Source organism: Monodon monoceros, unplaced genomic scaffold, assembly GCF_005190385.1.
Source record: "Monodon monoceros isolate NGI ecotype Baffin Bay Population unplaced genomic scaffold, NGI_Narwhal_1 Super_Scaffold_18, whole genome shotgun sequence".
Taxonomy (NCBI): Eukaryota; Metazoa; Chordata; class Mammalia; order Artiodactyla; family Monodontidae; genus Monodon; species Monodon monoceros.
The window spans coordinates 163,624,865-163,648,843 of record NW_021703774.1 but is presented as its reverse complement, the minus strand read 5'-3'; the positions used below and the strand labels follow the sequence as shown (position 1 = coordinate 163,648,843).

The 23,979-nt window shown below is 58.5% G+C and overlaps 1 protein-coding gene across 1 annotated transcript in view; it reads left to right on the top strand.

The window, feature by feature from the left end:
- Window positions 1-22,874, top strand: part of EPHA8 (EPH receptor A8) — a 34,102-nt gene extending 11,228 nt beyond the window's left edge. The window contains exons 3-17 of the mRNA XM_029228799.1: window positions 213-876; window positions 8,534-8,689; window positions 10,911-11,246; window positions 15,639-15,763; window positions 15,839-16,001; window positions 17,308-17,401; window positions 18,386-18,453; window positions 19,279-19,443; window positions 19,643-19,828; window positions 20,111-20,172; window positions 20,746-20,955; window positions 21,719-21,868; window positions 21,956-22,146; window positions 22,448-22,621; window positions 22,760-22,874. Coding sequence (XP_029084632.1) covers window positions 213-876; window positions 8,534-8,689; window positions 10,911-11,246; window positions 15,639-15,763; window positions 15,839-16,001; window positions 17,308-17,401; window positions 18,386-18,453; window positions 19,279-19,443; window positions 19,643-19,828; window positions 20,111-20,172; window positions 20,746-20,955; window positions 21,719-21,868; window positions 21,956-22,146; window positions 22,448-22,621; window positions 22,760-22,874 — 2,859 coding nt within the window. The remainder of the gene's footprint in view (window positions 1-212; window positions 877-8,533; window positions 8,690-10,910; window positions 11,247-15,638; window positions 15,764-15,838; window positions 16,002-17,307; window positions 17,402-18,385; window positions 18,454-19,278; window positions 19,444-19,642; window positions 19,829-20,110; window positions 20,173-20,745; window positions 20,956-21,718; window positions 21,869-21,955; window positions 22,147-22,447; window positions 22,622-22,759) is intronic.
- Window positions 22,875-23,979: the final 1,105 nt, after the last annotated feature.

Here is a 23,979-nt window from a genome sequence, read left to right as displayed (position 1 = left end):
CACTTCCCCAGAAGGATGTGACACTCTATGAGATCACTTCTGTAGGGTGCATGGCATCTGGTTGACATTCCGCTGGAAGGTCAGCTCCTTGAGGCTGGAGAACATTCCATCTTCTTCCCCAGGAAGCCACCAGCACAGTGCATGTGGCTTGTGGTGAGAGAGGGCCAGGTGCTGCCTCTCGTTTCAGCTGGCTGTGCTCTCTCTGCCCACAGTGGGACTCCATCAACGAGGTGGACGAGTCCTTCCGGCCCATCCACACATACCAGGTGTGCAACGTCATGAGCCCCAACCAGAACAACTGGCTGCGCACCAGCTGGGTGCCCCGCGACGGTGCCCGGCGCGTCTACGCCGAGATCAAGTTCACCCTGCGGGACTGCAACAGCATGCCCGGCGTGCTAGGCACCTGCAAGGAGACCTTCAACCTCTACTACCTGGAGTCGGACCGTGACCTGGGCGCCAGCACACAGGAGAGCCAGTTCCTCAAAATCGATACCATCGCAGCCGACGAGAGCTTCACCGGGGCCGACCTGGGTGTGCGGCGCCTCAAGCTCAACACGGAGGTGCGAGGTGTGGGCCCCCTCAGCAAGCGTGGCTTCTACCTGGCCTTCCAGGACATCGGTGCCTGCCTTGCCATCCTGTCTCTCCGCATCTACTACAAGAAGTGCCCCACCATGGTGCGCAACCTGGCCGCCTTCTCGGAGGCGGTGACGGGGGCCGACTCATCCTCACTGGTGGAGGTGCGGGGCCAGTGCGTGCGGCACTCCGAGGAGCGGGACACACCCAAAATGTACTGCAGCGCCGAGGGCGAGTGGCTGGTGCCCATTGGCAAGTGCGTGTGCAGCGCGGGCTACGAGGAGCGGCGGGATGCCTGTGTGGGTGAGCGCGCCTCTGTGCGGGTGGGCCGGCAGCTGGGCTCAGTCTGGGCAGGGATGCTGGGGGCCGGGGAGCAGGCTTGGCACAGTCAACAAGCTCCTGGGTGGTGCACACAGCTCCTGGGAAGATGCGTGAACCTCCAGCGTTCCTGTGTCACCAGGCCACCCACGTGTGTGTTGTGTGTGTGCTGTGGGGTGGGAGACACACCACAACCAGGTGGACCCTCCGTGGGCATCATGATGTACCCAGAGAGGTACATCTCTGGGCACCAGTGTGATTGGGAATACTACTGGGTACATGCCTGTGCTAGGGAACAGTGACGTGACCTAACACGTCCAGCATTAGTCTAAGCACTTTTCACGTATTAACTCATTTAATCCCCGCAACCATCCAGTGAAACAGGAACTACTGTTATCCTGGCTTTAAACACGAGGGCACTGAAGCACAGAGAGGCAAAGCAACTTGCCCAAGGTGACACAGCTAGAAAGTGGCAGAGCTATGATTTGAACCCAGAAGTCTGGCTCCAGAGTCTGGGCTCAGAACCACTAAACTTCTAACCTGTTGGGCGGGAGGAGGTGTGGGTTAGAATCAGGGCTCAGGGCGAATGTGTGGCGTACAGGGCCATTGTGAGCTTATGCGGGCAGGGGCACCCCGGGAGGACTGTCTGGGGTGGGCATGTCACAGCCTGCCTGTGTTCAGGGGGAACTTATCTAGGGATGTGGGGGAAGGGACGGCCAGGAGCACTTGGGTCATGAAATAACTCCTGTTCCCACAGTGCACTGCTGGGGTTCCTGTGTCACAGACCAGGAGCCGGATCCAGAGCCCAGGCTGTGTGCATGTGTGTGTGGCCAGCAGACCCCTATGTGGGGGCAGTGCAGCCAGGCATCCTGACAGCCCAGGAACCCTGGGAGGGCTGGTGTGCACAGACAGCTGGTGCCCCAGCTATTAGTGGTCTCCACCTGGTTGCCCTTCCTTGATCTCCCCAGGGACTAGATACATGGCACTCAGAGCTCAGTGAAGCCTGCTTCTGGGACCATTGGTTCTCCTGAGGGAGGAGATGTTCCTGGGCAGGGATCAGAGAGACTAGGGCCTGTCCCCAGACAGCCTCAGTGAAAACTGGGACGGGGCCCTGAAAGACACTAGAAATATCCTCTGAGCCCTTTGCTGGTACTACACAGGCCCTGAGACCACAGTTAGAGGAAACTTCAGGCCTCTCAGCACCATCCCTCTGCCCTAGCCGGCAGGAAGGCCCCTTGGTGCTCGCAGGACTGAGCAGGACACAGGCTGACAGTTTCAGGTGATGTGCAAAGTAGCTTCAGAATCCAGCCTGGTCCCGCTTAGGAGTTATCTTGCCCCGAGATCTCCAGGACTCGATTCTTCTGTCCAGCCACCAGGCCCTTTCTGGCCCCTCTCTGGGGCTTTCTGATTTCCTTAAGAAAGCTTTTTTCATACTTCCAACTGGCACGAGTCTTCACTCTCCTGGACCCTAAACCCCAAAGCACCTTCTGTGACATTTGCCTGTTTCTGGATTTGTTCTACCCTCTGTGGCCTAGTTTTCAAGGCTCTCCAGGCCTCCAGCCTCTCCTGGTTCCTTCACAGACATCCCTGTACTTCTCAACTTCCCCCTGGGTAGTAACAATAACAACAAACATCCCTGTTGCCTATACAGCTTGCAGGGGGATTCCTAGCACATCCATTCATTGGCTCGTTGTAGCAAGGCAGGTATTACAATTCCATTTTACAGATGGGGAAACTGAGGCTCAAGAGGTAGTGTCCTGCTTAGGTTCAGAGCTGGTGAGAGGTGGAGCTGGGCTCTGAGTCAGGTCTGTCTTACTCTGAGCCATGTGTGTAGGCTTTTCACCTATCCCTGGCCTATCCTGACTGCATTCCCCGCTAGAGCCAGCTCCCAACATCCCCTTATTCGGATGGGGATATAAAGTCCCTCTGTGACAATTTTTTGAGTGTTTGCCATGTGCCAGGCACTTTAATGAGCACATAGTATACATTATGTCAGTTACTCATTCTGTTGAGCATCTACTGTGTCCCAGGCATCAGGGATAGAGACACAGGGCATCCCTGCCTTCGGGGAGTTCACAGTTTCTCATCCTTACAATATTCCTCTAAGCGAGGTATTATATCCCCATCTTACAGACATGAAAAACTGAGTCCCTTCAACTTAAGTGGCAGAGTAGGGATCTGACCCCGTGTTGTCTTACTCCAGAGCCCTGAACTGCTTCCTCTGCCCACAAAGCTCTCTGCGAAGCCCCCTGGGGTAACGTTAAAAAGATTAGTAACCAGGACAGTACAAGCTGTAACAGTCAGGCGGGCTAGCCAGTAGATACCTGCTCAAGGTCAGCTGCCCCCAACCCTGGATTGAGCCAGTGAGCACAGCAGGCCACTTGTTTGTACAGAGTACATCCTTGCCCTTAGGAGGGAGACTGGTCCTCCTGACTTTGGGGTTGGGGCCTCACTCAGAGGTACTACTCCAGCCTCCTTTTTTGATAGAGATGGGAAGTGGAGCCCAAAGAGGGAATGCGTCTTGCCCAAGGACCCACAGCACGTCAAGGGCAGGACTCTTGGTGGAAACTCCACGGCCTGAGCAGGGGGACCTCCTCAGAGCTGGGAGAAGCCAAGGCCGCTCCCATTTCCTGACGCTGCTGGCACGTTAATAAAAAATAATGAAGAAATGCCAAAGCAGGGTTAGGGAATTGCAGCATATTTTGAATTTTACATTTAAATCACAATGCAGCGTAATTATGCCAGTTGCAAGATAATTACAGGTTTTATAAAAAATATTAATTCATAGTGCACTGCAGGCAGTGACGTTTGGGGGCAGGATGCCGGCGGTACACGGGCCTTTCACTGTTGTGGCCTCTCCCGTTGCGGAGCACAGGCTCCGGATGCGCAGGCTCAGCGGCCATGGCTCACGGGCCCAGCCGCTCCGCGGCATGTGGGATCTTCCCGGACCGAGGCACGAACCCGTGTTGCCTGCATTGGCAGGCGGACTCTCAACCACTGCGCCACCAGGGAAGCCCAGGGGGATGCCGGTTTTAAATCGCATGAGGAGAGACTTTTCTTAACCCTGTAGGTGGGCTTCTGTGCTTGTCTGTTAACCTCCTTCAAAGAAACAGCACAGGTGCAAAACTGAGGCCCTCCCCCAACGGGAGGCCTGGGCCAGCGGCCCTGCAGTGTCACCCATCCCCACCCCTCCCTAGTGGGTAGCCTGAGAGTGGGAGAGGGTGGGGCACAAGCAGGAGCTGGATACAGACTGGGGGTGCCTTTGCTGGGCTGCTTGAGATGGCCTCTCAAAGCTGGAGCCCCCCTGCCCAGCCTGAGCGGGGCCTCCTGAGACCCGAGGGGCCCTGGCCTTCTCCATCGGGCAGTTCTGTCTGAGCAAACAGGGCTGCGAGAGGGGGTCCCGGCTTCCCCCACCCGAGTGCCCCCCCGCCTTCCTTCTGGTGATGGGAGAAGGGACCCAGAGCTTGAGGGCTGCAACAGCGGCCAGGCCCATGGAGAGAGCCACCCTCCCAGCTGCCAGGTTCCCATCTCGCTAGTCTCACCCTCAAGGCTCCCCCCAGAAGTGGCTGGGCAGCAGTTCCTTTTACGGAGAAGACAATAAAGCCCAGGAGGGGGGACCAGCCCAATCACATGGCTTTTTAGAATCCTTATGGAGACTGCACTTGGGCCTCAGGGACCCACGGAAGAATGTCAGAGCCACGCGGAGCTAGTCCAGTTTACCAGTGGGGAAATGGAGGCCCAGAGAGGCGAAGTGACTGACCCAAGGGCACACAGCTAGGAGTGGTTGATTGAGTCCCAAATCTCCCAACCCCCTGACCAGAAAGTTCCCCACACTACCCAGTTCCTGACCCAGTGGCCTCCCCCCACTCGTGGCTGCATCCCCCCCCACCCCCTCCAGAGAGAAGAAGGACCTCTCAGAACATCACCCAACAGAGCAGCCCCCAGAGTCTCCTGGCTACCGTCCTTTCTGTCACCTGGACACAGAATATAAACCACCCTCTGTGGCCATAATCACCTTTCTATAAATATCAGAGCATCTCATTTCAGAGGGGCAGCATGAACAACGAGCTCTTTTGCCTTCCTGACTGTGTTCAAAATCTGATTTAGAATTAATTTCCTTTGGTCGGCCACCAGCAGACACCTTATTTGTCAAATCTCAAGCTCTTCGTGGGGGAGAGGAGAGAGGTGGCCGGGGTCTCCATCAGCTTGCCGGCCTGACAGGCAGCCTGGGCAAGGTGCCCTCGGCAGGGGCAGTAGCCCCTCCTGGCGCACGGCCGACACCGGGCACTGCAGACTCCGGAAGCGCCCTGGGTCTACGGGCAGGGCCGGGCCCCAGCCCAGAGCCGCTCCATCTGTCTCGGCCATTAATTCCCGGCTCTGCCTCCAGGTCTCCGGGCTCCCCGAGGCCTGGTGATTAGTATTCTCATTCAAGATTATTTTATTTTCATTGAGCGGATTAATCTAGCCTTGACACTTTATAGCCATATGGGTATTAGCCGAGCGTGTGAGAACCGCCCACTGGTGAAGTGGCAGGATGGCGGGGCCGTCTCTAAGCAGAGGCCGGGTGTTGACAGGCTGGTGGGGTAAAGACTGGGGTTTGCATCCTGGCTCAGCGGGGACCCTGGGGCGAGGCACTCAAGCTCCCCAGCCTCTGTTTCCTCTCTGCCAAACAGACGTATACATGCTGACTGCGTACGTGGTAATGAGTGCCAGGCACTGTGCTCGTGTGAATTCACGTGTATTCACTCTTGTCATCCTCACAACAGCCCTCGGAGGTGGGAACTGTTATTGTCCCCATTTTCCAGATGAAGACACAGAGGCCCAGCAACTCGCCTAATGTCACTTAGCCTAGGGGAAGGGGCTGGAAAAGAAAAGGAACCCAGGCAGCCTGCTCCCAAGTTTCTGCTCTTTAACACCCGAGGACTAGCACAGCTCTGAATGCTCAGGGACTCAGAAAACAAAGGCTGGGGCTTCCCTGGTGGCGCAGTGGTTGAGAGTCCGCCTGCCGATGCAGGGGACGCGGGTTCGTGCCCCGGTTCGGGAAGATCCCACATGCCGCGGAGCAGCTGGGCCCGTGAGCCATGGCCACTGAGCCTGCGTGTCCAGAGCCTGTGCTCCGCAACGGGAGAGGCCACAGCAGTGAGAGGCCCACGTACCGCAAAAAAAAAACAAAAAAACAAAGGCTGTCATGTTGTGCCATGCATCACACCAAGATGTCACCGCACGTGTCCTGGTCTGCCCCTCACTGCTCTGACAGCTCCTTGAAAGCAGCACTAGGTCTTATTTACGTCCGGTCCGTGGCTCAGTAAATTTGGGTGAAGGAATAAATAAAGGACAGAATAAGCAAACGGTTCCTGAGATGTTGATCAAGGTGGACCCGATCAGTACAGTGAGGAAGAGTGTCATTCAGTTCCGCCACAGGTTCGATAAATGTTTGCTGGTGAAGTGCAAAGCCCGTTTCCTCTGTCTGCTTCTTGGGCTCAGAAGGAAGCTCTTAGGCTGTGCCCGGGCTTCTGGGAAGAGGAGGGGAGATCACAGGGTGTCAACTAGGACCCTCTCCACAACTCCAAGCACCCAGCCCCCAGTCAGGCCTGAGCCCTCTTGGGGTCTCCCCAGGAGGCAGGAAAGAGGTCTCAAAACTGAGGCACATTCTCGCTGACTTCCCAGCCTATAAGCCCCTTCTGGCTCCACGGCCTCCGAGTCTGGGAAGCAACTTAAGGGCATCATCATTTCTCCTGATTTCAGGTTTTCTCTCAAGTTTGTCAAATTTTACAAATTAACCTAATTTTAACTATTATGATAAAGAGGTACAATCAAATAAGTGACATAGCTTTGCAAATGAAGCTTCTCTCAAGCACTGAGTTTTCTAGAAAGAGACTTATCGGAGAGAGACCCCAGTGAGTTTCCTGGTGGTCCCCGTTGCAGAGAAGTTCAGCTCCACAGATGGAGCTGGGAGCTGCCTGGCTGGGCAGCATTTGGTCCTCCTGAACCCCTGGGTTGTCTTTCTGCCCAGAGCAGATAATGGCCGGATTAGCTCACTTTGAAAACTCCCACCAGTGTTGACAACTTCTACCCTGAGCCAGACTCTAGGAACTTTGAGATGAATAAGGTGGCCCTGCCCTGTTCACAATGATCTACCCACAAGGAGAGAGAGTCAGACACACAGATGAAAAAGTACAGCCATAATGTTGCAGGTGGTGAGACCGAACAGGGATGCAAAGATAGGGAGAGGAGTGGTTGCTTCTGTGTGTGTGTGTGTGTGTGTGTGTGTACATGTGGAGATGTGGAGCGGTCCAGAAAGTTTTCATCAAAGGCACAGTTAAAATGAATCTTGAAAGAATTCGACAGGGTGACAAAAAGAGAAAAGGCACAGCATGTGCAAAGGCCCCGAGACAGGAAACAACTCCTGAGTGTGGGGAATGGCTAGTCCTTTAGTTCGGCCTGAGGGAGAGGGAGGGGCCCTGAAGGAGGCTGCAGGGAGGCTTTGAACACCAGGCTTTATTGTTTAGGCCATGCGGAGCCTGTGAGGGTTTGGCCCAGCAGCAGTGTCATTTTAGAGAGTCCCTCAACCCACAACATCGCACTTCCTGCACAGCTGACTCGTTCTCAGCCTTTAGGCCACAACTCAAAGACCTTCTCAAGGAAGGTCGCTCCTCCCACCATTTACGCTTTGCCACATGCTCTGCTTTATTTCCTTCTGGAAATGATCACAGCCTCACTTACTGTGTCTCCCTCTGCCGCCTTGAAAAATGCCAGCTTCTTGAGGGCAGACGCCATGTGGACCTTGTTCGTGGCTGTGTCTCTGGCACAGAATAGGTGCTCATAGATACTGGCTAAAGGAATAGTCATCTCGTGGGCAGTGGGGCTGGGGAAGTGGGGCTGGGGGCCAGGTTTGGAGGCTGCTGTGGTCATCAGGAGCAAGATGTGTGTGCCTCTCAGAGGCCGGAGAGAAGGTCAGATACGAGAAACATATCGGGTCAGACACGGTGAGACTGGGAGGGTCAGGAGCCTGCAATTCCTGGACGATCAGCATTGTTCGGGGCGCTTGTAAAACACAGATTCCCAGGCCCCACCCCTGGCTCTTCTAACTCAGTGGCTGTGATGGGGCCGGGGTCTGTGTTTTTATAGGGATGGTTCCACGCCTGTCCGTGTTTGGGAACCTCTGGTCTCATCACACACGTCTCTTCCAGTCACGTTCCTCCCCCACCCCCATTCCCTCTCCGGCTTTCAGGTCACACCCCTGGGGTTTCGGCCCCCCTCAGATTCTTAGCCTTGACCCCTGCCCCTGAGGCTGGTGTCTCGCTCAAGGACAAGTGCCCTGTGAACGACAGAGCCTGGGTGGGAGGGGCCATTGGAGGATTCAGAGAGGCTCTGCCCTGTGCTGACTATGGGGCTGGGACTCAGGTGTCAGGGTCCCAGCCTCAGCTCTGCCTCCGACTCGCTGTGCAACCCTGTGTAAGTCAGAGGCCCTCTCTGAGCTTCAGTCCCTCCATCTGCAGACGAGAGTAGGAACAGGTGATGCTGAAGGTCTGCACCTCTGTCCCTCAGGGGATCCCCCAGGAACCCCGGGGCCAGAGAGCTGCCCCTGAGGCCCATCAGGGTGGCCCGGCAGGCTCACCTGAAGCCTCCTTCTCTTCCACAGCCTGTGAGCTGGGCTTCTACAAGTCGGCCCCCGGGGACCAGCTCTGCGCCCGCTGCCCTCCCCACAGCCACTCTGCAGCCCCTGCCGCCCAGGCCTGCCACTGCGACCTCAGCTACTTCCGTGCAGCCCTGGACCCACCGTCTGCAGCCTGCACCCGTGAGTACCACCCCGTGGCCCCAGAACCCTCGAGACTAGGCTAGGACCCCATGCTCGGCCCCTCAAGCTCCCAGGGAGCCAGGTCTCAGCGAGTGAGGCAAGGACAGGTGGCTCTCATAGGCCAGGGGCCAGTCTGGGGATGGGGGGGGTGACTCTGACCCCTCAACAATGGCCTTGACCTCTCTGGGCTCCCAGCTTTTTGTCATAGGTCACCTGCCATCTCTCCAATGGAAATCTTTCCATTCCTCCCTTGGTCTCTCCTCTCTGCTCCAAAGGGCAGGACAGAACTGGACTCATGCCCTTCCCAGCACCAGGTGGCTTTGGTCATCTTCTGACCCAAGGGTCATGCCAGTGTCCTGGGGGCTGGGGTGGGCAAGCTGGGGGACTGCCTGTGCTGCAAGGCGGGCATCAGAGGAGCCGCCCCCACCCCTGCCCCGCATCACTGCCATCCTTGAGAGACTGGGGGGAGCTGCTGAATTCGGCGAACTGCTTTAGTGGGGGGGGGTGTGCGTGATTGTGTATATGGAGTGGGTGTGGCTGCTGTGTGTCAGATTCTACGTGTGCCTTGGGAGGCCTGCAGCGATTATGACTGTGTGTGTCCTTGTCAGTAGCAGTTCAGGCAGAAGATGCCTGCATAGGGTGTGAGTGTTCAAGTGCTTGTGCCCACGTGTGTAAAGTGTTCTTAGAGGGCTGTGTGCACACGTGTGTGTGCATCTGGGTACCTGGAACGGACTCATGAGTCCCCGTGGAGCTTGAACGAGCCTGCTTTGTGAGCTCAGCGTGAACACACCTGGCCCTGCAAGGGAGGTGTGCGCCTGGAGAGGGTGAGGCAGCAGCGCGCATGCCCCATACCTGAGGGGACTCTGAGGGACTCCGGCGCCCTGCCTGCAGGGCTGCGTGACTGTCTTGGCATTTCTGCTGATACAGCTCCTCCGTGGCCTCCCCTCCCCTGTCCCAAAGGGGCCTCTCACTCCCACCCCCACTGGGGAGGAGCTGCAGCCAGTTCAGCCCACGCTGTTCACCAGCCTTGGGCTCTTGTGACGGGGTGAGGGGTACTTTACTCGGTGCTGATGGGTTTTGCCCCAGAATTTACCCCAACCTGATCTCCATTTCCCCCTCCCCCAACTTCCATCACCACCCTTCCCCAGACCCCCTGCACAGGGCAGGTAAGGGCCCAGGTGTATTCACATTGCTACACACAAACACACACCACACACACACACACACACACACACACACACTACACACAGATACACATACACCACACACACGCGCGCACGAGTAAACCCTTCTTCCCTCCCTCCCTCCCTCCCCTGTTCTGCCCAGACCTGTGCCTTTGCCCCATGTGGGACCTGCTGGGGCAGAAAGGATTGCTGAGGGGCATGGTGACTGCTCTGGGCTCCTCAGGCCAGGTGAGCTCAGCTCTAGGTCACAAACATTTGCACTCAGCTGGCTGGACTCCAGTTTCTCTCCAAATCCACAATCCAGTGCCCTCCAGTTCTAGGAATCTAAAGATTGTAAAAGGCTAGGCTTTTAGTATTCCACACCCTGCAGATTCTAAGGTTCTTTATGATTCTGAGATTCTACAATTCTATTTTCTTAAGATCTAAGATTCCCAGCTTGAGATTCTGAGAGTTGGAACTCCATCGACCCTCAGGCCCTCCTGGGTCAAATCCCCACGCCCAGGATCCTACCCAACTCCCAGCCCCCAGCCCTGCCCCTCTTTCCAGTGTCCTTGTGCTGCCCAGACTGGGGCTCCCATCCTGGGCAGTGGGGAGGGGTCACTTGGCACATGGGGCTCTGCTTTTCTCCACCACAGTGTTCAGTGTCATTGACATTAAATCCAGCCAGGGGGTTAAGGAGTGGAGTGGGGGATGCAGATGACTGGGGCATCTCACACCCAGGGTAGCTGCTATGTGCAGACTCTGCCCAGCTCTGGACGAAAAGCTTGTGAAGCACAAACCCCAGGATCCGGGTGGTGCTACGTGGGGTGGGGGAAGGGTGGCTTCTGTGCCCAGGCCCTGACTGTGCTCCCAATCTGATGGCAGAGACACTGCCTCTGCCCTCGGGGAGCTTCCAGAGGATGGGGTAGGTGTGCCCTTACCCTTAGGGAGCCCCAAGTGTCATGGGGGAACCACAGCCCTTCCCTGACCTGATGGGGGAGACTAGACCAGCCCAAATACATGCCCTCCACGCCCACCTGTCATTCTCTGCTTTCCAGGCCCCCCCTCGGCACCAGTGAATCTGATCTCCAGCGTGAATGGGACTTCTGTGACCCTGGAGTGGGCCCCTCCACTGGACCGGGGCGGCCGCAGTGACATCACCTACAATGCCGTGTGCCGCCGCTGCCCCTGGGCCTTGGGCCACTGCGAGACGTGCGGGGGCAGCACCCGCTTCGTGCCCCAGCAGACCAGCCTGGTGCAGGCCAGCCTGCTGGTGGCCAACCTGCTGGCCCACATGAACTACTCCTTCTGGATCGAGGCCGTCAACGGTGTGTCCGACCTGAGCCCAGAGCCCCGCCGGGCTGCCGTCGTCAACATCACCACGAACCAGGCAGGTAGGCGGAGACGCCCGTCCCCAGCTCCCGGGCCCTTCGTCCTCCCTGGCATCCGAGCACTGCGCGGACTCGCTGTGGCGTTTGGGCAAGCGCCTGCCTCTCTGGGCTCCACCTTCCTCACCAGGACTCTGAGCTACAGGCTTTGCGCCCTTAGAAAAGTAAAACATGTTCTATAAGTGGAAGGAAACCAAAAAGCACAGAGGCAGGCTAGCATGACCATCCCAGGCCTGGGTTCTAGAATTTTCCCTCTCTGCCTCTGTCTCCTCCCTGTTGTGATAGGAGTAATCGTACCTGCTCTGTTACTGAGGCTTAAATGAAGGAACTGAAAATGCTTAGCCCGCTACCTGGCCCACGGTACGTGCTCAATAAATGTCATTAAAATATCAAATCACTCTGATTATCATTTTCCAGAACAGCTGCCACTGCTGCCCCTGGGATGGATTTGGTCAGACTGGTCTGGACGACAACCACTTATCTCTCTGTTTCTAGCCAGTTGTTGGACTGAAGTTAGCCCCTTTCTTTCCAAATTCTGGTGCGTCCTGCCTGTCGAGTGGCAGCCTGACCCGAGGGCCGCCTGTGGCAGCTTCCCTGTTAACAGCGCCCCTGGCACGTGCCCTGTGGCTCCCCACCCCCGTCTCCTCCCAACACCGCGCAGGCCTGGCTCAGTGACTCCGTTCCCACCGTGTCACAGAGGAGGAACTGAGGCCCGGAGCCAGCCAGGGTCACCACATAGAAGCGGCAGGTCAGGATTCGAACCCAGGTCTGCCTCGCTCCCAAGTGAAATAGGCTTCCCAACCCTGAACCCAGGGCACCCCCTCCCTGACGCCAGGGCTTCATCCTCCCAAGAGACCCTCATTCCTCTGGGACCTGTGGAGCACCTGTGAGATGCCAAGCTCTCTGCTCAGTGCTAGTGACGCAATGAGGAGTAGGCCCTTGTGCGTGGTGCCAGGCCCCGCCCCTGCCCACGTGTCTCTGGGGTGGCCGAGACAGGTGTCCGGCTGGTCAGGGGTGGAGGGCGGAGCAGAGAACCTACGGCACTCACACTGCTCCGTGTGCTCCATCATTAAAAAGAACAGCCTCGGGCTTCCCTGGTGGCGCAGTGGTTGAGAGTCCTCCTGCCGATGCAGGGGACGCGGGTTTGTGCCCCAGTCCCGGAAGATCCCACATGCCGCGGAGCGGCTGGGCCCGAGAGCCATGGCCACTGAGCCTGCACGTCCGGGCCCTGTGCTCTACAGCGGGAGAGGCCACAACAGTGAGAGGCCCGCGTACCGCAAAAAAAAAAAAAAGAACAGCCTCCCGTGAACCCGCACACCCTTCCAGCCACGAGACTCCTTCTCTTACATGGAAGCTTACTTAAAGAGCTGTCTTGCTCACACATCTGCGTCCTCTCCTCTGTGGGCCTCTTCGGGCACCTCCAATCGGGCGCCTTTGCCCACCTATCCCCAGAAATTCAGTTTGCAGTGGGCACTCCACCCTCCCACCCCCCGCTCTTCTTTACTCCTTCTTGGAGTACTTTTCTCTTGCCTTCCTTGCCCAGCCCACCCCCCACTTTCCATCCAGCTCTCCGGCCTGTCCTTCTCCATCTCCACCAGCCCCTTCTCTCTGCACAAATTCCCAAAAGCTGGAGGACCCCAGGCACGTCCAGACCCTCCTCTCTTTCCTACTTACCCAGCTCCATCTTGCCAGAGTGACATTATCAGGGCCCACGGCTTTGAATTCCACCTTCGTGCTGATGTCCCCCAAGTGTGTCACCAGCACAGGCCTCTCCCCTGAGGTCCAGCTGCCCACTCCCATCTCCACTCGATGTGTTTCAGACACACAGCACCCCCAAACCAGCCCCTTCCCCAGGCCCCCATCTCAGGACGTGGCACCGCTGTTCATGGGGTTACTTGAGCCCCAAACCCAGCCGTCATCCTTGGCTATCCCTCCATCGTGCCTCGTCCATGCACCAGCCAGTCCCACTGGGTCTCCCTTCAGCGTGACCCCCTCCACACTCCGACCCCTCCACCCCGTACACACACAGGCCATCGGTCCTAGTCAGCTCAGGCTGCCATAACACATACCATAGGCCGGGGCTTAAAGCACAGACGTTTACAGCTCACGGCTCTGGAGGCCGGAAGTCGAAGGTCAAGGTGCCGGCCAATTTGGTTCCTGGTGAGAACCCTCTTCCTGGCTTGCAGACGGCTGCCTTCTCGCTGTGTCCTCATATGGCAGAGAGAGAGAAGGAAAGAGAGAAGGAACTCTCTGGTGTCTCTTCTTAGAAAGGCATCAATGCCCCCATCTAAACCTCATTATCTCCTTAAGGCTCCATCTCCAAATACTAACGTGTTGGGGGTTAGGGCTTCAGTAGATGAATTTTGGGAGGGGGGCACAATTCAGTCTATCTCATGTTGCCTGGACAACCCTGCACCATGATTCAGGGGACCCATCAGACCCTCCCCTGCCCACCTCCCCAGCCGCACCCCATCCACTGTCACCAGGCTCTCTTCCTTCCAGCCACACTGGCCTCAGGTCCTCATCCTTGGACACACCAAGCCCTTCCCTGCCCTGGGCCTTGGCCTTACGTCTCGGTCGGAATGACGTGCTCCTCCCCGTGACGTTCCCCTCGCTGCCTCCTTCAGTCCTCGGTTAGCTGTCCCCCCGCCTCTGGGAGGCTCACCCGGACCACCTCAGCTGAAATGGCCCCGTTCCCTCCTGGGCCCCTGCAGACGTAAGGTCCTCTCCATCACGGCACCCTCTTCATGTCTTCCATGCACCTAGCATACCTGTAATTATGCATTGATTTGTTTTCTTATTAACTCTGTCTCTCTTAACTAGACCATAAGCTCCTTGAGGGCTGTCTTGGGCACTGCAGTATCCCCAGGTCCTAGCCCACTGCCCAGCACGTGGGAGTCATTCAGGAAATTCTAGGGGGATGATGCAGTGGACACCAACAGCTCTGGGCTGGGGGCCTGGGGCAGACAGCAGCCCTGAGCAAATGCGGGAGGTCTGTCCTCAGAGAGCACTTTCCCCTCCCCCTCCCCGTGCCTCCCCGTAGCCTCTTCTCTACAGCCCCCTCCTCCCTGGAGCCCTCTCTGGTGCTCCGCCCTGTTTCCGTCCCACCTCTGAGCCCCAGTCTGCCTCTGTGTCTGCCCCACTCACACAGCACCTCTTGCCTTGCAAATTGTTTGGTTTTTAAGAGGCACCCGTGTGTTCTAGCACTGGTGTCTGTCCCACACGTACAGTGGTCTTCTCTGAGCCTCACCTCCGCCTGGCAGCTGGTGCCCAGCAGCTTCACTTTCTGGGCGGAGAAACTGCCCAGAGGTAGTCATGGGCCCAGCCAGCAAGAGACAGGCCAGGTTGTGAAGCCAGACCTGATTCCCAGGCTGGTGGGGTCTCCCCTGTACCACACCCTCCAACTTAACTGTGGAGTTGCTTCTTAATTTTTCATGTCAGCGTCATCCAGCAACATTTATTGGGCATCTACTATGTGCAATCCCTGCCTCGGGGAGCTCCCACGTGTGCCAGAGAGATGAGATGCCCAGTTATGAGGCCAGAGCTGGCCACATGGGGCAGGTGGGGGGCACAGGAGGAGTAGGGCAGAGTCGGAACTCGGGTGAGCTGAGGGGAGGGCTGCAGCTGGAGGGGTCAGGGAGGACGGGGTTGCAACTCTGAGGGCAGTCCCTTCGGTTTGGCTGTGGCTGGGTCGACATCCGACCCTTCCCAACAGACTCACCTCAGGGGTAATTGCACTGAGCACAGGAGTCGGGGAGGGAATGGGTGGGGGAGGGAATGAGCAAGGGGGCGAAAGGGTGACCTAGTGTGACTTCGAGAATACTTGAGCTCACATGGGCCTCAGGCTCAGCTCATGTCCCTCCAAACCCAGGCAGTGAGGGCATTGGTTCCCTTGATTCTTCCCCTCCCTTCTCCTTTTCTTCCTCCCTCCTCAGTGCTCCTGAGAGCATGCTCCACACCAGGCCCTGGGCGGGGGTGGGTGACACGGAGACAGAGACATCAGGTGATGGGGCCTCAGGGTCGACAAGTGTGGCTGCTTGATGGGGCTGGCGGGGGTCCAGCATGCTTCCAGTGGATGGGCTTGGCCAGAGAGGAGGAGGGGACAGTGGAAGTTGCGGGGTCAGGCCTCATCTGGGTCAAGCCAACCCCGGCATCCCAGTTGGAAGCCAGGCTGTGCCAACCCCAGATAACTGACCAGGGTGGCAGCCAATGATTTGCCAGGACGAGCAGAGGGTACTGGCTCTCCTGGGGCGGTGGCAGGACAGTTAGCAAGGTGAGTGTGGCCCAAGCCAGCATCCCTGGGTGGGGCCTGAGGAAGGGGCAGACAGAGGCCCTTCCCCATCATCACCCTTCCACCCATCTGACCTGACCGAGCTCCCTTCCCTCCCCCCGCCCCAGCCCCGTCCCAGGTGGTGGTGATCCGCCAGGAGCGGGCAGGGCAGACCAGCGTCTCGCTGCTGTGGCAGGAGCCAGAGCAGCCCAATGGCATCATCCTGGAGTATGAGATCAAGTACTACGAGAAGGTACCCACGGGGAAGGGAGAAAGAGGGAGGCCACCAGGCCAGGGACCCTTGGCTGACCACCCCTCCCATGGGCAGGACAAGGAGATGCAGAGCTACTCCACCCTCAAGGCTGTCACCACCAGGGCCACCATCTCGGGCCTCAAGCCGGGCACCCGCTACGTGTTCCAGGTCCGAGCCCGCACCTCGGCTGGCTGCGGCCGCTTCAGCCAGGCCATGGAGGTGGAGACCGGGAAACCCCGTGAGTGCAGGGCGTGGGGAGGGCGAGGGAGCTGGGCCAGGCGCCAGGGCCAGGGCCAGGGTCATGGTGGTCAGAGGAGAGGAACGAGTGCATGCTGAGCTGGTGCGTGGGCCAAATCAGCATTTTGACAGGTGAAAAGACAGGCTCAGAGAAGGAAAGTTACACGCCCGAGGTGACAGAGCTCGTAACAGCCCATCAACTGCAGGCTTTCCCTGAGCATCAGCGTGACTTGCAGGCATCATGGCGCCCTTTGCTAGCAGGACTACCTTATAATCATCCCAGAGACCCTCTAGTGAGTTGGCAATATCCACGTCCCCATTTTACAGGTGAGGAAAATGAGGGTCAGAGCAGTAAAGCGATTTGCCCAAGGTTACCCAGCAGAGCAAGACTTGAACCTGGTCAGCTTGGGGACAAACTCTGTGCCCTTCCCCAGTATCATCCTGCCCTGCACCCCCCGCCTCCAGAACAGCGGTTCCCACAGTGTAGTCCAGCAGCAGCTGCAGCCCCTGGGAGCTATCAGAAATGCTGATTCTCAGGCCCCACCCCAGACCTTCGGAAGCAGAAACCCTGGCGCTGGGGGCCCAGAAATTTTGGTTTGATCATACCTTCAGGGTGATTCTGAGGCACATTCAAGCTTGGGAACCCCCTGCCCCCATCTCCAGCCCGTTGGGGTCTTCTCCTATACTCAGCACCCTCCAGGGGGGCAGTGCTAAGACAGATGGTTCAAGGCTGAGTTGATGACCTTCCTCAACCTGGCACCCCCTTGGCACTTGTGTGTCTCAAGTGCTCTTAGGTCTGATACCATGTTGAGACCGCCCAGGTAGGAATCCTGCCCGGCTCCATCCCATTTGCTGTGTGTCCTTGAGTAAGTTCCTTGAGTTCTCTGGGCCTCGGTTTTCTCATCTGACAACTAACGATAATACTGGGTTATCCCTGGAAGGGATGGGGGTTACTGACTGGAATGTGCAGCTCTCAGTATATTCAGCTTTGTCACTGTTACAGTAACGGGCAGGACAGGCATTTCTGGACTCATACTACAGGTGAGAAAGCTAAGGCTCAGAGAAACCTAGTGACTCTGCCCAGGTTACACAGTCCCAGGAAGTGGTGGCACCAGGTTGGAAAGCAGGATATTGAAGGGGAGACTTGTAGAGGGGAGGGTGGGGCAGAGGAGGGTGCGGCCTGCGCCCCAGCTCTGGGCTGGCTCACAGCCGAGGAGGCTGCCGCCGGGCCCCGGGAAGGCTGCCAGACCTCTGGCCCTGAGGCCAGGGCTGAGTGGCTGGCCCCCCAGCCTGCTTTCCCCCCACAGGTCCCCGCTACGACACCCGGACCATCGTCTGGATCTGCCTGACACTCATCACTGGCCTGGTCGTGCTTCTTCTCCTGGTCATCTGCAAGAAGAGGTGGGTGGTCCTGGCCCCTGGCCACCCCAACCCCCTCCCCTGGAGCACTGTGTCTCCTGCCTGTCCCCAGCCCTGCTGAGCCAGTGATCCCCTGTGCCTGGGCTCACTGACAGATATACCTGTTCTTCCTTCCTCCTTCTTGGGACGCTTTTCTCTTGCCTTCCATGTCCGGCTCACCCCCCATTTTCCATCCACCTGTCTGGCCTGTCTTCCATCTCCTCCAGCCCCTTCTCTGCACAACTTCCTGAAAGCAGGAGGGCCCCAGGCTGGTCTGGGACCCTTTCCTCTTTCCTACTTACCCAGCTCCAGCTCTCCTGAGTAACCTTATCAGGGCCCGCGGCTTTGAATTCTACCTTCACGCTGACATTCCCCAAGTGTGCCACCAGCACAGGCCTTCCTCCTGAGGTCCAGCTGCCCACTCCCATCTCCACTCGGATGTGTTTCAGACACACAGAACCCTTAAACCAGCCCACCAACTAAGTAGGTGTCAGAACTGGGACAGGACCCAGGTCTGTTAAAACTAAAGACCGTGCCCTTAGTTACTCTCCCCCCTCCCACTCTCTTCCAGAGGGAGGTGGTGCGGGCTTAGGGTCCCACTCAGCGAGAATTGGAAAGATCATCCATAGATGGAGAAACTGAGGTCCAGGGAAGGGAAGGAGCTTGCCGAGGTCACACGCGACGTTGGCATCAGAAGCGTCATCTCCCAGCCCCTCTACCAGGGGTGCTTTCGTGTAAAATTGAGCTAATAATGCCGCAGACTTTGCTGTGAGGGCCAAGTGGACTTGATTTTGTAAATTATATGGTGTTTATAAATGTCACAGTTCAGCTGGGTTGAGAGCCTGAGGTTGGGACTGCCCCCCTGCAGGGGCAGGGACTGGGGTGGCAGAAACTGACCTGAAAGGGGAAGGGGGGTAGAAGGGAGGAGTTTGGACGTGTCCCTGAACGGGGTCAGGGCTGAAACCAGGGACAGTCCACCCTCCACAGGCACTGCGGCTACAGCAAGGCCTTCCAGCACTCGGACGAGGAGAAGATGCAGTATCAGAACGGGCAGGGTGAGTGCAGGGCCCAGGGATCTGAATGCAAAAGCGGAGGTCACAGTAGGACCCAGTGCTGGTCTGGGGGGGGCGCAGGTGGGAAGGGGAAAGGCGCCCCCAGAAAAGACTAGAGCCCCAGAGAGAGACAGCAGGCTGTCACAGAGACCTGAGACCCCAGAGGTGCAGTGCTGTGCAACTTGCCTGGGTTGGAAGAGGATGCTACAGACCCTCTCTCTCCCCAGGGAAATGCACAGATATTGGCATTCATGCACAATTTCACATACACCTTTGGGGGGTCATATACTCTTGGACAAGAACCCCTGCTACAAAGAACTTTTTCAGGACCCTGCAGAAACCTCAGAAAACAGGGCAAATATGGGGATGCCTACCTCAATGCCCCACTTCTTTGCCCACGGCAGAATCAATCATGGTACTGATTCCCATGGAGCCTGAATGCGGTCTCAGAATCCTTCTTAACACAGCCTTCTAGAGACCTGCTTTCCATCAGTCTGAGTTGGCACTGTGATGTGACCTTTTTTGGTCACATTCCTACCCTAGGACAATTGAGAAAGGTCTTAAGGACCCTAAAAGTAACCCCAGAAAAATGACAGACAGGCTCACAACTCACGAGAAATCCCAAAGTCCCCTAGAGAGCTCAGAGCTACTCCACAGAGACCATGCTTACACTTGGCAAGCACTTATTGGGCACCTGTTTGCCACCACATCCTGGGATTCCCGGAGACACTTCTCACTCCACCACCAGTCCCGTCCCAGGCCCAGGGAATGCTGGGAGAGAATGTCCTCATGGAGCCCACCGATGGCCCTTCTCTCCTGGCCCCTCAGCGCCTCCACCCGTCTTCCTGCCCCTGCACCACCCTCCGGGGAAGATCCCAGAGCCCCAGTTCTATGCAGAACCCCACACCTACGAGGAGCCGGGCCGGGTGGGCCGCGGTTTCACCTGCGAGATCGAGGCCTCTAGAATCCACATTGAGAAGATCATTGGCTCCGGTGAGCTTCAGGGATTGTGAGTGTGGGGACATCACAGGGGGTGCCCAGGGGAGGGACACCCAGTGCTGAGGGACAGGGGAACCAAGATGCCCGGCATGGCCAGACACTCGGGTGTGTGGGGCTGGGAGAGTGCAGAGTCTGGGGTGAGGGGAGGAAGGTCCCACCGCCCACCCCCTGCCTGCCCCACCTGGGTTCACAGGAGAGTCCGGGGAAGTCTGCTACGGGCATCTGCAGGTGCCGGGGCAGCGGGACATGCCCGTGGCCATCAAGGCCCTCAAAGCCGGCTACACGGAGAGACAGCGGCGGGACTTTCTGAGTGAGGCATCCATCATGGGTCAGTTTGACCACCCCAATGTCATCCGCCTTGAAGGTGTCGTCACCCGTGGTAGGTGCCAGGCGACAGCAGCCTCACCCTGCAGGGCCCCTCCTGCTGCGGTCAGGGCTCTAGGTGCATCCCCAGACCACCCTGCCCTGCCCCATCCCCCTGGCTCAGGTCCCCAGATGACTTGGCATGGAAGGGGGCCCAGAGCCCGGAACCCCAGTGGAAACCCTACGTTCCCTGGGGCCCTGGGTGCTGGCCCAGCTCCTGGCAGCTCATAGCGGGGACGGGGGGGCATGTTCCTGATCCCCCCACCAAGAGCCACCTCCTCCCTGGCGCCCTCCCCAGGCCAGCTGGCAATGATCGTGACCGAGTACATGGAGAACGGCTCTCTGGACACCTTCCTAAGGGTGCGTGCCCCGCCGCTCCTTTCACCTGGGCCAGGGGAGGGAAGTTCAGTCTGAGTGGTGGGAGATAATGTGAGACCTCCAGATACCCCCTCCTCCCCAGAGCTTGGACCTAACAGACCTGGGGAAGGGCGAGCCAGGTGTGGGGAGGGGTCTTAAGGGTCAGCCCATCAAACTGCCTTTCAGCCCCCCCATCACGTGGAAGTCCCTCTGCTGCACGGATCCTGCTGCCCTGTCCTGCACACAGGCTAAGAGGGGGTGCCTTCGTGGGGACCCAGGGCCCCAGTCAGCTGGGAGGCATGGCGGGTGGTGGTGGAAATCCCTAGATGCCCAGCCCTCGCCGTGCCGTTTATCTGCTGGGTGCTCTTAGGCACAGGGCGAAACCTCTCTGGGCCTCCATTTCTCCTTCTGCAAAGTGGATGACCAGTCACTGCCACCCTACGTACCTCTCAGGGTTGCTCTGAGTGTAAATGAGACGTGAGAACAAACCTTAAACAGCAATATGCTTCCTAAGCAGTGAGGCACTTTGTAAACTGCAAAGAGCCTTCCTGAAGCCCAAGCCACGTCCCCCTGCAGACTCACGATGGGCAGTTCACCATCATGCAGCTGGTGGGCATGCTCAGAGGAGTGGGCGCCGGCATGCGCTACCTCTCGGACCTGGGCTATGTCCACCGCGACCTGGCTGCCCGCAACGTCCTGGTCGATGGCAACCTGGTCTGCAAGGTGTCTGACTTCGGGCTCTCGCGGGTGCTGGAGGATGACCCCGACGCCGCCTACACCACCACAGTGCGTAGCCCGCACCCCCTTTCCAGCAGGCCCTCGGATGGAGCCCCCCACGTGTCGTTAGGGAAGTTGGATGTTTCAGGGTTGCCTTCAACCTGGGGCGAGTCCTACCTCTTCTGTGCACCTCAGTTTGCACCAAAGCTTTCCCACCTCTGCTCCGTCACTAACTGGCTTGCGGAGATACCAGGGCCGGTCCCCCCATCAGTCACTCACTAGGATTTTTGGGGAGAGTTGGCATCTCTCTGAATCGCCTCCACTCCACGTCTGTCTCTAACGTTTGACTAAAAACCAGCATTTTCAAAATGTGTTCTGGGGGGATTTGGGCTTCTCTAGCAGTGCTTTAGGGGCTGCCTTAAGGGTGGAGGGCCTCCACCCCTGCCTCTGTCAGGACCTTCCCTTAGGATCTCGCCCACGGAGCCTCCAAATAAGGTTTCACTTAGAGAAAGGATTTTGTGACCAAAAACAACCCTCCAGGGGAGCTGGAAAATTACTAGACCACGTTCTCCGAGCTTCGTCACTTGTTCAGGCATCAACCTGTTGACTGATACTTACTGAGCATCTACTGGGTGCCAGGCCCTCCACCCACTGTCTTTTGTTCAGTCTCCACACCAGCTCCATGTGCAGGTCTCCCCCATCAGAACAGGTGCTCTTGGAAGGTGGAGGCCATGTCTCTCCAGCCAGCCTTCGAGTTTCCCAGCCCAGATCCCTGCCTTCAGCTCCCTGACGAGCTGGGGAGAAGCTCTCAACACTCGTGTGTCCGTCGCAGGGAGGGAAGATCCCGATCCGCTGGACGGCCCCCGAGGCCATCGCCTTCCGGACCTTCTCCTCGGCCAGCGACGTGTGGAGTTTTGGGGTGGTCATGTGGGAGGTGCTTGCCTACGGGGAGCGGCCCTACTGGAACATGACCAACCGGGACGTGAGTGCCGGAGCCTGGCTGGGCAGAGGTGGCCCGGGGCCTCGGAGGGAAGGGCCGCTCCAGCCCATCGCCGTGTTCCCCCCTCAGGTCATCAGCTCCGTGGAGGAGGGGTACCGCCTGCCCGCGCCCATGGGCTGCCCCCGCGCCCTGCACCAGCTCATGCTTGACTGCTGGCACAAGGACCGGGCCCGGCGGCCTCGCTTCTCCCAGATCGTCAGCGTCCTGGACACGCTGATCCGCAGCCCTGAGAGTCTCAGGGCCACGGCCACTGTCAACAGGTGCCTGGCGCCCATCCCAGCTCCGCCCACCCAGCCCCGCCCACCCCAGCTCCGCCCACCCCAGCTGCCCTCCCCGCTTGCCCTAGACAAGGCCCAGGCTTAGTCCAGGCCTTGGGATGGCTCTGCCCTGACCCCTGGACCAGACCCAGCCTGGGCCTCTGACCCCTGTTCAGAGCTCTACTTCCAAGCCTGCGGTCTAACCCTTCACACCCTCCTTGCCACTGCCGAGCCTAGATGGAGGCTGAGTGGCTGGCGCCAGTGTCTCCAGGCAGACCACTTACCAAGGGCCCCTGTGCCTCAGGTGCCCGCCCCCCGCCTTTGCCCGGAGCTGCTTTGACCTCCGCGGGGGCGGGGGTGGCGGCGGGGGCCTCACCGTGGGGGACTGGCTGGACTCCATCCGTATGGGCCGCTACCGGGACCACTTCGCTGCTGGGGGTTACTCCTCTCTGGGCATGGTGCTACGTATGAATGCTCAGTAAGTGGTGGGCCCCTGGGGACGGGAGCAGGGGGAGAGGCCAGAGGTGGAGCCGCTGAGGATGGCAGCTCCAGGGATGGGTATGTCCCCGTCTCCACAGCTCCCAGACTCCCAGGTCAGCACCGCCTTCCTTTACAGGGATGTGCGTGCCCTGGGCATCACCCTCATGGGCCACCAGAAGAAGATCCTGGGCAGCATCCAGACCATGAGGGCCCAGCTGACCAGCACCCAGGGGCCCCACCGGCACCTCTGACCGAACCGAGCCAGCCCCGGGTCATGCCAGCCGTCAGAGGACTCGCAGGGTTGGCCATCCCAGGCCTCTGTCCCTCCTCCTTGGCTGCCTTCCCCTCAGGTGCCAGGGAGGCCGAGGACTCCACCACAAGACCTGGAGTTATCTGGGGTCAGGCCACCTGGGAAGGGACCTTTTGTGCCCAGGAGGGAGGGGACACCTGCCCCCAGGGCAGAGGGCCTTCTCTTTCCCAGAGGCTGGGGCCTCAATGCCACTGAGCCCAACAGCAATGTCGCTCACCTGCCTCTGTGTGTGTGCGCGTGTGCGTGAGGGTGCCTGTGTGCACGCACTCCCATGCTGTAGGGGTGTGTTCTCACGAGGTCACAGGAGCCCTTGTGAACACGTGTGATCATGTGCGTGTGTGTCCACCCATGAGGTCCCCCATGGATGTGTGCCAGTTATGGTGAGTGTGCTTATTCGTTGATGCTGGGGGCACGTGTGTGTGACTGTGGATGGCATGGCATGAATGAGGGTGCGTGTCACAGCGTGAGGATGCGTGAGCAGGGAACTCGGTGTGACACTGCCCATCAGCTGTGGGCCCAGGTCTCAGCACCCACAGGGACTGGGGAGAAGCTCACCCGCCTCCCCCAAGCCTGGAGGCTGGAGCCAGGGGCTACTTCCAAACCACACCAGCACCAGGCCCACCCTGTCTCCGCCCGGGCGAGCCCACCCCCGGCTCTATCTCAGGTCTGAGCCCTCCCTCTAGCTGGTGGGGGGCCACCTGCATCCTCCACCTGGCTCCCACCACTGCTTCAACAGGAAAACAGGGTTCCCGGCCAGCCCCTCTGGCCACCTTCTGTGTAGGCATCAACACAGGGTACGTGAGATGCCCTCAGCTGAACTTGGCTACCTGGCCAGGGGCCAGGGGCCACCAACTTCCTTCTAGTCTCTGATGCCCCTGCACAGCCTAGGGCTCCTCACTTGCAAGTCCCTCTGCCAACCTCACTGCTCAGCCCTGGCCTGCCCCCCAGACCCACACCTAGGAACAAGGACCATAACATCCTGGTTTTTCAGCCCCAAGTCCACCCCTCCTGCACCTTCCGGGCAGACCAAGGGAGTGTGCCTTGTC